General features: G+C 44.2%; 2 protein-coding genes across 2 annotated transcripts; both read left to right on the plus strand.

The window, feature by feature from the left end:
• The first annotated feature begins 3,617 nt into the window (after nucleotides 1–3,617).
• On the plus strand, nucleotides 3,618–5,169 carry LOC122781029 (forkhead box protein Q1-like). The gene is made up of 2 exons (XM_044044521.1): nucleotides 3,618–3,630; nucleotides 3,661–5,169. Exon 2 carries the CDS (start codon nucleotides 3,772–3,774, stop codon nucleotides 4,690–4,692), a length of 921 nt encoding a protein of 306 aa, XP_043900456.1. The 5' UTR covers nucleotides 3,618–3,630; nucleotides 3,661–3,771; the 3' UTR covers nucleotides 4,693–5,169.
• Nucleotides 5,170–8,720: 3,551 nt separating this feature from the next.
• On the plus strand, nucleotides 8,721–12,501 carry LOC122781046 (forkhead box protein F2-like). The gene is made up of 2 exons (XM_044044540.1): nucleotides 8,721–9,885; nucleotides 11,862–12,501. Exons 1-2 carry the CDS (start codon nucleotides 8,913–8,915, stop codon nucleotides 12,050–12,052), a joined length of 1,164 nt encoding a protein of 387 aa, XP_043900475.1. The 5' UTR covers nucleotides 8,721–8,912; the 3' UTR covers nucleotides 12,053–12,501.
• The last annotated feature ends 464 nt before the right edge of the window (nucleotides 12,502–12,965 follow it).

Consider the following 12,965-nt stretch of genomic DNA (forward strand, 5'->3'; position numbering starts at 1 on the left):
AAATATATATGTTTTTAAAGGGCACATATTATACCCTATTTCCCCCATTAAAATAGTTCCCTGGTGACCTAATGAACATGTCAGTGACATGCTTTGGTCAAAATACCATAAGGATGAAGCATCAAAGTAGTTCAATAACCCTGCTAAACCCGCCCCTTTCAGAATGCTCGGTTTTCGTGCATGGTCCCTTTATATGCAAATGAGACACAGGCTAACACACACCCACTTTATCTAGGGGGTTTCTGATTTGTCCTCTTTACAGCGCTTTACAGCTCTATTTGTCTCCCCCTCCCTCCACTAGTTCTCTGACAATATCAACATGGCAGCGTGCGCGGAAAACAGCGAGAGTGCCGTCACAGGAAGAGACGTCCTACATAAGGATCGAGCCGAACAGTGCCGAACTGTAAATCAGTTAAAAACACTTATGAACAGCACCGCTGATCACCACCGCTGATCGCCAGCGGCGCGCAGCGAGCTGAATAAACTGCTCGCAAAGTAAACTTACTGGTGGGCGGTAACATTCGCGGTGAAATGCGCATGCTGCCGTCATAAGCACAGGGAATTCAACATCGAGTGTTTTATCGCCTATACTTACACTAAGGGGGACCACGAAAACATGACTGAGTATTCTTTTTCCACACTTAAGCGACTGGTAGTCCATAGTCCCAAAAATAAGTATTGAAATGGTTAAAAGGTTGATTTGCATAATATGTCCCCTTTAAGACAGCAGTTACGACCGTTATTTAGCAGTAGTAATAAAAAAAGAAAATAAGATACTGGGGGACCCCATATTACATCACTGCAGTCTCAACAGGTCCCAGCAGTGGCTGCTTTTCACCTGTACTTCACCTCTTTCCTTAATTACTTTAATTATACCTTCCTTGGCCCCATTTACGCGTATGTATCTTTTTCTCTGTCGGTCTGGCAACACCTCAGGTAAGAATGCAAGAGAACCCAAAATAGCAACTAGCACCTGCCAAACGACTGCAGGATATGCTGCTTCATTTCATCACATGTCATTTAATCACAGGCACAGAAGCAGCAAAGATTTACACTCAAATACAGTTGAAAGTGAGGCCTTAGGTTACTCACTACATTGTTTTTGTCTGTATCAGGTATCTAACCATACATTTTTGACACTGAGTTGAACGAGTACATTCCATATAGAACTTTTTGTTCCAACACAAAGCAGGGAGCATTGTGTTGGACTTGTGCAAAATACTACACATGCACACCTGAACAGACACACGGCTGCAGGAAGAACATATACAAACCCTTATACCGGTGCCTACTGTGCTGAGTGAAGGAATGAGAGGAATTGGTGTGAAAAAGTCTGATTTTAGGGTAGAAATCCTGCAGTACCTGGTAGTGTGCCCTGATGAAGCATGTCTACTATCAGCAGCCTCTGTCAGAGTCTAGATCTGCTACAGGGAATCTTGGGAATCTCAGCTACGCAGCATTTCTTGTTGATATTTCTCCCTGTCACACACAGCCTGTACTTTGTTTATACAAAGACATGAGGGCTGGACACCCTTCACTCACAAGGGAGACGGAAAACAAAGAAGAAAGACAACACAGATGAGATACAGGTAAGAAGTCAGCCAGTGACATGCAGACAGGGGTTAGCGTGTGAGCACAGACCGCCACAAAGGTGGGGCTATTTTTGGAGCTGTGAGGGATTCACCCCATGCATTTACATTACTGGAATTCCATTCATGTCAGCACATAAGAGATTTCTCCTGCTGCTCAAAGTACACACTCCTCAATAGACGAGCCAAAACAACTAACTGCCAACGTTAGACACAAGAGATTCTTCGAGCATGTTTCTTTAGTCTAACTGTAAAACTGAATTGACTCTTCTGACCTCAATGAACTTGTCATTGAAGTCATTGCATGGCATTACATTTAAGTATATCTAACACGAGAACCAGAGGGTAGAATATGATCTTAAATGGTGTGAGTTTCTAAAAACAAGCCTTAACCTAAAGGGAAATCTAATCTCTACTTCTGATTTCAAATTGCCATGTGGAAGCTAAAAATGAAAAACAGGTGTGCTGCCTTTCACAGAAAATAACTGCAGCACAGGTGTATGCAGACGTCCTGGCAGGATAACATGAAATCAAATACAGCTTCATCACATTTGGTGTGTGTGAGACATTTTTGCAAAGAAAAAAAACCACGAGAAATTCTCGTCTTGTCTTGTCAGAATAATAACGACAGCACATAAGTTGCTTCGTTCCTCAGCTCCACTGAGTTTCAACAAACACATTTTGGTTTTGTACAGCATCGTCCCAGTGACAGACAACAGCAGTTTCCACCTTTGGTTTCCTGAATGATACCAACATGGTTCTAGACCAGTAGAGACATGGCCCTTGATTTGATGGAAGATTGGACAACTCGTATGTTCTTTTATCCGTTGTTCCACATTTGGTTCCTTTATGTTAAAACAAAGGTGTTTGTTAAGTTTACGTTTTTTTATATTACAGGTAAAACCTAAGCTTTGTAAATGTTTAAATCCAACATTAAGGGATCCACCATTCAATCATTCGACTCACTCTGTCCGCACTATCGGTACATGGTGACCTGTTTCACATATAATTAGTGGAGGAAAACTTTGTCAAGGCTGCTCAAATGACCAGACTGTCAATACACTCCAGTGATTACCATCCAAATCTGACCATCTTTCCCATGGGCAATAATAATAATGTGATCAGAACATTTAATTAACATGACTGTGAGGTAACAGCCCTGTGCGTTGTTTACATGCATGCACCGTGAGAGTGTGCAGACCTACAGTGAGCTGTAGCATCCAGGTCCCAGGGAGGTGATCACAGCTGTGAGAAGGAGGAGAAGCAGAGTGAGGAGTGCCAGAAAAGACAGTTTAATGATTATTATTGGCCTGGAGCCCAGCTCATAACTCATGGGAATTCTCTAGTCTTTCTCTGTGTCTTCATCAGGCTGAGATGTGTTGACAGGAGAGGAGTTACTAGGACAAACACATATTTGGTTTTATGGGTGCCAGACAAATCAGTTTATTTATTACATGTACAGGAAGGTAAAATGTTTTCTGCCAGCGGAGTGCTCTCCAGTGTGAAGCCTTGTTTTCACTTCTTGTGATTTCATTTGTCTATTAACTTTTTTTTTATCTAAATTTGCTAACATGAAAAACACATGTAAATGTCCACTTTAGTTTAACTTGTTTTAACTAGTTATCTTTTCAGGTCATTTGTTCTTTTCAGCAATTCTTTTGAATGTGAGGTGGAAACACATGTTGTGAATTATAGAATTAAACATTTGGACATTATTACACCCAAAGATTCTCTTACAGTAAGTAATCTTAAGTATCTATCTATCTATCTATCTATCTATCTATCTATCTATCTATCTATCTATCTATCTATCTATCTATCTATCGATCTGACTTCAGGGGTGAATTGTTTTCATATACCAGCTCCTCCTCCTCCTCCTCCTCCCTCCTCCAATTGTAAACACAGAAACACTATTCCACGCAATCGCTTGAATGGATATGGGCTGTAACCCCGCCTGGGGGCCGTCCCTTACCGTGGCATTATATCACAGCCTGTCTCAGGAGACCGATCCACACTCAGCTGCTCCACTCACACACACTCAGGTTGCCTTTAGCGCGCCACGTGAGTCTCAACAGCACCAACTCCACAGACCTGTTCTGCTGTCAGGACTGCTAATCCTGCTCCGTGTCTCACTTCAGACGAGACAGTGAAAGGAGATTATCTTCCCTTTTTTCTGGGAAACATGAAACTTGAAGTTTTCTCTGCGCACCACTTTGCACAGAAACCGCTGGAGTTGTGCATGGACGCAGAGGGAGGAGTCCCGTCTCCTCTGTCCGGGGACGAGCTGGGGTCTGACGGGGACTGCGTGGCCAACAGCCCGGCACCTGTCACCCAGGACGCCGACGGCAGTAAGGGGAAGCCATACACCCGCAGACCAAAACCCCCTTACTCCTACATTGCCCTCATCGCCATGGCCATCCGGGAGTCCAGCAGCGGCCGCCTCACTCTGGCAGAGATCAACGACTACCTGATGAAGAAGTTCCCTTTTTTCCGCGGCAGCTACACCGGCTGGAGGAACTCCGTACGCCATAACCTGTCACTCAACGATTGCTTCATCAAAGTGCTGCGGGACCCATCCCGGCCCTGGGGCAAGGACAACTACTGGATGCTGAACCCGCACAGCGAGTACACCTTCGCTGATGGGGTGTTCCGCCGCAGAAGGAAGCGCATCACCAAGAGGCCCCTGAAAGAACAGGAGAGCCCGGACATCCTCCCCGAGGACACCCGCCTCCCGGCCCCGGAGGAGAGGGTGGGGGCCAAGTTCTCCAGCTCCTTCGCCATCGACAGCATCCTGAGCACACCCTTCAAACAGAGGGAGGACAGTCACTTTGATGCAGGTCCCCGCGCCCGCGCACACGCCCACGCCCCTCCGTTTCACTGGCCACCAGGGGCCCATGTACTGTCATATCCTCTCAACTATCCAGCACAACACATGTACGTGTCAGAAGCAACGTTCAGCAGCTCGGAGCCCTGCAGCAGAGACGCACTTACACACTTCCAGCACCAGCACCAGCACAGACCCCCGAGCATGAGCGCACCCGAGGCCGCTTTCAAGATGCCCAACAAGGCACCGGGTTTCCATATAGACTCCCTGTTGTCCTGAAGTTAAACTTCATCCGTGATGCGCACTTTCCTCATGCTTTCAGAGCTGTAACTGTTAAACTGTCCTCGTGGCTGTTGTATACGTCATTCTGTAGTGGATAAAAACAACATGGCATGTCGTCAATATTGATCTAACTGTGAGAACTAGTAAAAAAGTGTGCTGTCATCGCAGGACATCATGTCATTATGTATGGAGGAGGGCACAGTGTCAATGATTCACTGCGCATTTATAATATTTGACAGCAACCAAGTGCCACGTTGAAGTATAATACTGCTCATTTCTATTTATATGTTCATGTTTTGTGTGACCTACTGTAAAAAAAATAATGTAAATATTAAAAAAAAACAAATTGACTGAGCTTCAGTGAAAACCAGGTGCTGCACTATACAAACGCATGGAAAATGTCCTGTTTGTCTGAGATTGTTGCATGCATTCATGCCCCGGTACTTTTTATGAATAAAGAAAACAGGAATCTGACATTCAATGAGTATTTCACTGCAGACGCAACAGGGTCAGAGAGTTCGTTATATTAGGAGCACGTGCACGGGTGTCAACACCTGTACACCAGCAGGCAGAGGGGGGAAGTGACATGGGATGAAATGGTCTCACAAACTTGTGTCCTTTATTCTAATCATCATAGTAAACATAACAACAATCAACCGCCTCGAGAATAAATATCAGCGCTTCAGGCCCACATTTATGAGTTTATACTAAAAAATACAGACATTTGTGAAAATATAATTGACATTGATTTCCGTGAAGGTGCTCAGTCACAGTCACCTTCACTCCTCAGATGTGCGTGAGTTCAAGTGAAACACGTTTAGGCCTCTTCAGTCCTGAAGGCCTAAATCATTTACGTTGTCATTTTGCCTCTACACGTGACAAAGGGTGAGGCTCCCCATACAACACCTGTGTCCGATTTACTCACTTAATTTTTATTTTGACTAAAATATTTAGTGTAATATAACTTACTAATAATGACATATTTGGTGACGTCAAACGGAGTCATTCGTCGCAACTGTTAGTTCGTTTATATCTTTATATCTCTCCATATATGAAGGTTATTTACTGCTGCTGAAACACAGACTGTGTCTCAGACCACGTTCTTACAAAACAAATCTAATTTTCAAAACAATATCTACATTGACCTTAATAATATATTACAGCTTACTTTAAGCTTTAATTACCAGTAACATGCTGCTTCGCATGACATCCCAACTGTTTGTATAAAGAAAGTTAAGCGGCTCTGGCCTAACATCCATCTTGTCCTAAAAAAAACAACTGAGGGTTATTCACAACAACAACAAATCAAGGAAGATGAATGAAAATTATAAATGAATTTTGAATTTCAAAGAGAAAGAGTGTAATTTAGAAGAAGTCAGCCACAATATTAAAAGTCAACTAAACTCAAAGTTCATTTATAGAGCCCATTTAAAAACAGTGCTGTACAGAATGACTTCAAATACCAAAATAAAATCAATAAAAATAGAAACTTGAAACATTTTAAAACGATAGAGATAATAGTAAAACACATAAGACGCAACAAAACAAGTGCATACGTGCCTCTAATGTGCCAGGACAGGGCGTTCCAGCGCTGAGGAGCTGCCACCGCAAAGACTCTGACACCTCTGGTCTTCAGCTTCGTTTCAGGGACATCGAACAGCAGCTGATTAGTCGACCTAAGCGCTCTGACCGGGCTGTGTAGGTGCAGCCCATTTGAGGATTTACAAACAATGAAGAGAAAACGTACACTGACAGGCCAACAGAATGACCCAGGTCATGACCATGTGACTGTGCATGTGCATGTGCAGCAGCAGCAGAGCGCGCAGGGAGGCAGCTGAAGTGTGGCAGCTGCAGGTGACAGGTGAGACTCGCTCCTTTTTTTCAGGGACAGTGCTGCGACCTGCAGGTGAAACGCCAGAACAGCACACCTGTGTGCGGGGATGTCACGTTACTCCTGCCCTTACACTGTCCCGGTGTTGTCAGCGTCATTATTGTCATCCTTGGCGTTTGTAAACGGACCCTGCATGTGCTGCGTCTCCTTTGACCCACGCACTCCACATTGGCCTTTGAACTCAAGTCTGTTGCGGGGTACACTGCCCAACAGCAACACTTAGTGCCGCTGTAGTGACCCGTTATGAACTAAAGCCATAATAGTGTGTAGAGCCGTGGTGAGGCCGCTGATGCAGGCGGAGGAGAAAACGTCAGGATAATATTAGATTAGCACGAACAGAACTTGAGCACAGTATTTGTTATTTTCATTGTTACTGACATGTGTTTATTTTTAAACTGCAGGCTAGTCCATGTGTTATGCTCTACGTCTTTTTTTTTGAAAAAGGTATGTGATGGATTTCCTGCTGTCAAATATATTGTCTCGAAAATTCGAATCTGTCTAATATTTGATAGGATTTAGCGATCATCTCTGTCTGAACATGAACTCAAACAAAGGCCTTCTTATGTGGGCAGTGGTGCCTCAGCCGTGGTTTGATTTGAAAGGCAAACCCTTCTATTACAAACACCTCTGCCTGGCCTCCGTGATGGCGGCTCGCTCCCTTTATTTTTCCAAAAGCTAAATCGGGAGTTCGTTTAATGTCGATGGACGGTGCGTAAAAGCGGCCGCGGCGCCGTCTTCAAAGCGCCAACAGAACAAAGATTTGCTCTGCAAGGCATCCTGATCTCGACGGGGGTCGTAAGTTCTGATGTCTCAGGAAATTTCTGGGACCATTAAGCTCCTCCACGCCGCTCTGTGTGTCTCAGGCTGGAAATGATTTTATCCGCACATCCTTTGTTGTGAGAAGTGCAAAGGTTACTGGTGCCACTGCTGGTCATTGTTTGCAAAATCCTCTAGGCTATATGTAAACTTAAAAAAGGCAATAATGGCGAACACGTGCGCACAAATGCAGTATGAGAAATAGGCTGAATGTTTTTTATTTGTTTGTTCGTTTTAAACCAGCGTTTTTTAATCAGACTGTGTTGAGGATTGTTGTATTTCCACAAGCCCTATAGTGTGTAATCCGTGGAATAGAAATCACTTATGCACAGCACAATCACAAAGCTCACCGTGTAGAGACAACTCAGCCAGTCTTATAGTCCAATGATCTCGGCGCTGTCGCAGCACGGATTTTGTTATTGTCCTTTATGGGATATAAAACTCCATCATGTCGGACAAATCTGTGTGTGATGTCTCTGTAGGGGAGGAAACTGTCGACTGTCTCAAATGAACGCGGGGCCCATGGGAGCAGCTCTGGCTTGGGGCGGTAAACTGACACCGGCGCGCTGTGTGTGGTATCCAGGGCCGGACCTGATGGAAAAAGCCTGCTTCCACTCATGTCAAAGTAATTTACTCTGAGACCCTCTTTTATACACGCATGCACAGCAAACACCGCCACATCTCCATCGCTCACACGCCTCGCCCCTGCAGCCCGGCACCGCGACAGTTTGTTTTTGTTATTCTCAGGACTCGTTCACGAGGAAACGATCGTCACAAATTATACGTAACGTAATAAGTAACGCACGAGCGTGCGTTTGTCATTGCTCCACTGTGGCGCCTTCCTGTGCATAGTATGTTGTGTCGGGATGTCTTGACAATGGTGGATTCAGTTGCAAGCTGGATATTTATGAAAATATTGCAGTGGTTTATCCGTGTCATAAAAGTGCGTGAAAGTCTCGTTTTGAACATGCGCGACTTGCGTGTGGCGCACAGTGAGAGGCGGGAAATATCAGCATTAACTCTGCTGAGAATAATAAGTGCACTTGGTCCAGTTTTGGCAAGAGGAGTGAGGATGGTGGCTCTGACTGCAGGTAGTTTGCAGGCGCGGATTGTGGTGTGTGTGCGTGTGTGTGTGTGTGAGAGAGAGACACACCACACAGCACCACTCAGCGCCGCTGTGGTGACCCATTATGACGAACTAAAGCCCTGGACAATACGTGTCCACTGGATAACCAGCTCCCCCCACTCTCTCTTCCTCTTCCTCTCTCTCCTTCTGTCCGTGCGCACACGCCGTGCGTTCTTCATGCGTCAGGGAAGCTCCGTGAGTCACGGCAGAGTCGTGCGTAACTGCAGATTTCTCTCCATTTGCGCTGAGATTCCGAGGACCACTGATGTTTAACGCTCACTTGCAAGGACACTGATCGAGATCGACATATTTATCTTGTGAAACATCCCACAGCTCGTCTTCTCTCCCTCCCTCCCTGCTCTCTGCACCAGTCGTACGTCAGACATGACGACCGAGACCCCTCAGCAACAGCTGGACCCTCCGCCTCCTTTGAGATCCAGCCCCGGGTCTAGCGTATTGCACCCCGCCATGCTGAGCCCACAAGCCGCTGCAGAAGCGTCGTCCTCTGTCGTCAAAGGGAAAAAGACAAGTTCTGTTTTAAGGCGACCGGAAAAACCTCCATACTCTTACATTGCCCTCATTGTTATGGCAATTCAGAGCTCCCCCACCAAACGACTGACTCTCAGTGAGATCTACCAGTTTCTCCAGACTCGCTTCCCGTTCTTCAGGGGCTCATATCAGGGATGGAAGAACTCAGTCCGGCATAATCTCTCTCTCAACGAGTGCTTCATCAAGCTGCCTAAAGGGCTGGGGAGGCCGGGGAAAGGCCATTACTGGACCATCGACCCGGGCAGTGAGTTCATGTTCGAAGAAGGCTCGTTTCGTCGCAGACCCAGAGGTTTCAGGAGAAAATGCCAAGCTCTGAAACCCATGTATCGGATGATGAACGGAATAGGCTTCGGCGCATCCATTCTCCCGCAGAGTTTTGATTTCCAGGCTCCATCTGCAACCATCGCCTGTCACAGTAACAGCCTGGATATGAGCAATTCGATGGCCGGGGGATACGAAGGTCTCAACGGCGGCCACCACGTATCACACATGTCACCGAGCCCCGGTTCTCCGTACATGGCGAGCTGTCCCGTGCCGCCTAACGGGGAATATGGACCGGACAGCAGCAGCAGCAGCAGCCCCGTACCGTCCTCTCCTGCCATGGCCAGCGCGCTGGACTGCCACTCCCCGTACGCTGGTACGTCGGCACACTGGGCATCTTCCGGCGGGTCCCCGTACATCAAGCAGCAGCCTCTCGGCTCCAGCAGTGCCGCATCCTCTAGTTTACACTCCGGTATGTCGCCTTATTCCCTGGAGCAGAGTTACCTTCACCACAGCGGCAGAGACAGCAACTCCACCGACTTATCAGGTACTGGCTCACTCAGGACACACGGACTACACCACAAACAAGCCCAAATTGTTAAATATTAAGAAATAGAAATTAAGGAACAAACACACACACACAACCTGTATGTCCATCATTTTTGCAAGACAGGCCAAAACCGCAGGATGCAAATTATACCAAAACCTGTTCATGTGCAACATGGGCCTTTCAATGATATGTATATATTCGGTATGATATATAAATATATATATATACACATTTAAATTAGGATTCTAATGCTTACTTATAATAAAAAGGGATGGGAAATTAGTTAATTGACTTATACTGTCTACTTGGAATAAATATAATTACAATTGTATCAAATACCGTTAAATTAAATCTATTTTATTTCTTTATATTTATACTTAACATATAAATGCATGCACAAATTGGCTACATATAAGATTAATAGTTTATTTTCATAAAAGTGTCCTCGGACATAAGCTATAGGTGCAGCAACCCTTTTATACAAAATTCAATAACTGTTTTGAATTTGTAAACATGCTATTAACATTATTATTTTTATTAGCCATCGGCACATTTCCACGTCTGTAGACAGTAAATATTATTAACATTATTTTGTAAGTGTTTATTAGTTTATAAATCAACGTGAAACACCAGCCTCCCTTTCCTAAATTATTTCTAGGGACAATATTTATACTGTGAAAAACAAACTGCTCACTTTACAGCATCGCACTCATTATTAATAATATTGTACTGTATTAACAAAACAAAAAGAAAAAAAACCACGCGTGTTTCTGTTCCCATGTTGCCTTCCACCCCACACGTTTATTTACTTTGAAATAATAGTGAGGGTTTACGTATTTACCTATTATTATTAAGACTGGGGATTTCACTAAGGCGAGCAAAGTCAAGCTGGAGCTGAAAGGGTCCCAGAGCTTATCTAAACAAAGATTGTGCACGTCGGACCACACCAGTGGAGCAGCTCAGCCAGCGCGCACCGCAGACTGGAGGCCGAGTTAAACTTTACGCATGTGTTTTAATGGATCTATGTGCGTCGGTGAAAAAGCGCTGTACGTTGTTGTTGTTGTGCTGCGGTGCGTGGAGGGGAGACAGCGGGCCTGCAGTGACCCGCAGAATACAGCCGCACACAGACTGAAAAACACAGTCACATCTGGAGTCCTTATGACCTTGGCGCAGCAGCAGCCTCCTCATTTATTTTCCTGTCTCTGGAAAGAGAGGCTCATTTACGGACAAAAGTGACCGCCACTGAACCTAAGTCAAATAAAGCCTCGCACCAGGTTTGGAGTTCTCCAGGGAAAATGACTCACACATCACTTCTGTTACAGCCGTTCAATCTGTAAACGATAGGTGCGCCATCTTTCAAAACACAAATTAGAGAGAAATGTTTTGCACTGGATTAGTTGAATGCAGAATACACATTCATTATTAGAAGGATGTTTTTGGATCAGTGGGACAGCTATAAGGATATACAGTATGTACACAGTCAATTTAAATTTAATATTTTAGGTCGGGACAGACCAGTGCCTCTGAGCAAGGCACGCAATCCTACCGAGGTGATATTAGTTTCAGGTTGGCTATTCAACGGACATTCGCTCCAGCTGTAGCGGCACCCGCCTCCGTTTCCACCCAGGGAAAGCTGCACGATCACGGCTTGTTCAATGTCTGACCCATCGCTCTTAACTAGCGCGGTCTCATTTATGAATGCGAATATTTACATTAAAAAAACAATACAAATATGAGAAGAATTAAAATGGAATAAAAATAGGCGTGTCCTGATTGAACAGTGTAGTACTTAGAGTCAATAATTCACTATCTCTAATGTATGTGTAAAAATACATCGAATTCTGTTAATGCCTTCAATGTTCAAATGTTGACATTTTATGCTCTTTTCCTTCTTTACTGTTTTAGTCCGTATTTGCTCTGTCGTGACTTTTGCTTACACGTGTCCTGTGTCCGCCGCCCTCTCTCTCCTGCAGTGGGGATTTCACGGTATCAGAGCCACTCGTCGGTGTGCGACAGGAAAGATTTCTTGTTGAACTTTAACGGCATTTCGTCCTTCCACCCCTCCTCCGCCAGTGGATCTTACTACCAACACCATCACCATCACCGCCACCACTACCACCGTCCGCAGGGCGTGTGTCACGACATCAAACCGTGCGTCATGTGAGCACTTTGTGTCACCGAGGACTTTAAACCACAGAGGAAATGAGATGAAAGTGTATTTTATTTTATTATCATTATATATAGTTTTTATATATATATATACATATATAAATATTGCTATTATCTGGTAGAATTCATACCAGGAAGGATTTGTATGTGCGCTCGTGCCTTCACCTCCTCCCTGCAGCCAAAGAGAAACGATGCATTTTGAAGGAAATGAAGGAACACACAGAAGCCTTTAAAGAAACCACTTTGCCTGTTTGCAGTATTTTGTCGTACAAAGTAAGTGTCAGACTTTGTTTGGTGGTATACTTGCAAACAAACTGTATTCTATGTAACGGTGTTGTGTCTTATCAGAGTAACCACACACACACACAACACAAATTGCACTTCTTGTATAATCATTTGTCATTGTTGCAATAAAGCTGATATATATTTCAGGCTACAGCCAGATCTCTGCCCTGACTTGCACATTATTAATGTCTCTGATGTCTTTAGTGCATTCACTCATTTGCACAAACGTGTGCTTGACATGACTTTTAAAATGTTTGAGCTCATATTTACTTGATGTTTGATTGTAGATGTACAAATTTTAATAATTACATTTCCTACACTGATATCAACATTTTTTTTTGCATTAACCATGACACACTCTACTGTTAATATTGAATTTTACTCAATAGAACACTGGAATGCAAGCTGTTATTATGGATTAATAATATACAGAATTGTCTTAATTTTGACTTGTAAAGAAATAAAAGTGTCAGTACAACTATACAAATATGCCACTACAACTGAAAGTCCATGCATTTAAATCCATATAGTGAATATTAGCAGGTACGTGATTAATCAAAAGCGACATAAATAATAGAGTGACCCTGTTAGATTTCTATTATGAGAATAATATAATATTTATA

The sequence above is a fragment of the Solea senegalensis genome, linkage group LG14 (assembly GCF_019176455.1).
Source record: "Solea senegalensis isolate Sse05_10M linkage group LG14, IFAPA_SoseM_1, whole genome shotgun sequence".
NCBI lineage: Eukaryota > Metazoa > Chordata > Actinopteri > Pleuronectiformes > Soleidae > Solea > Solea senegalensis.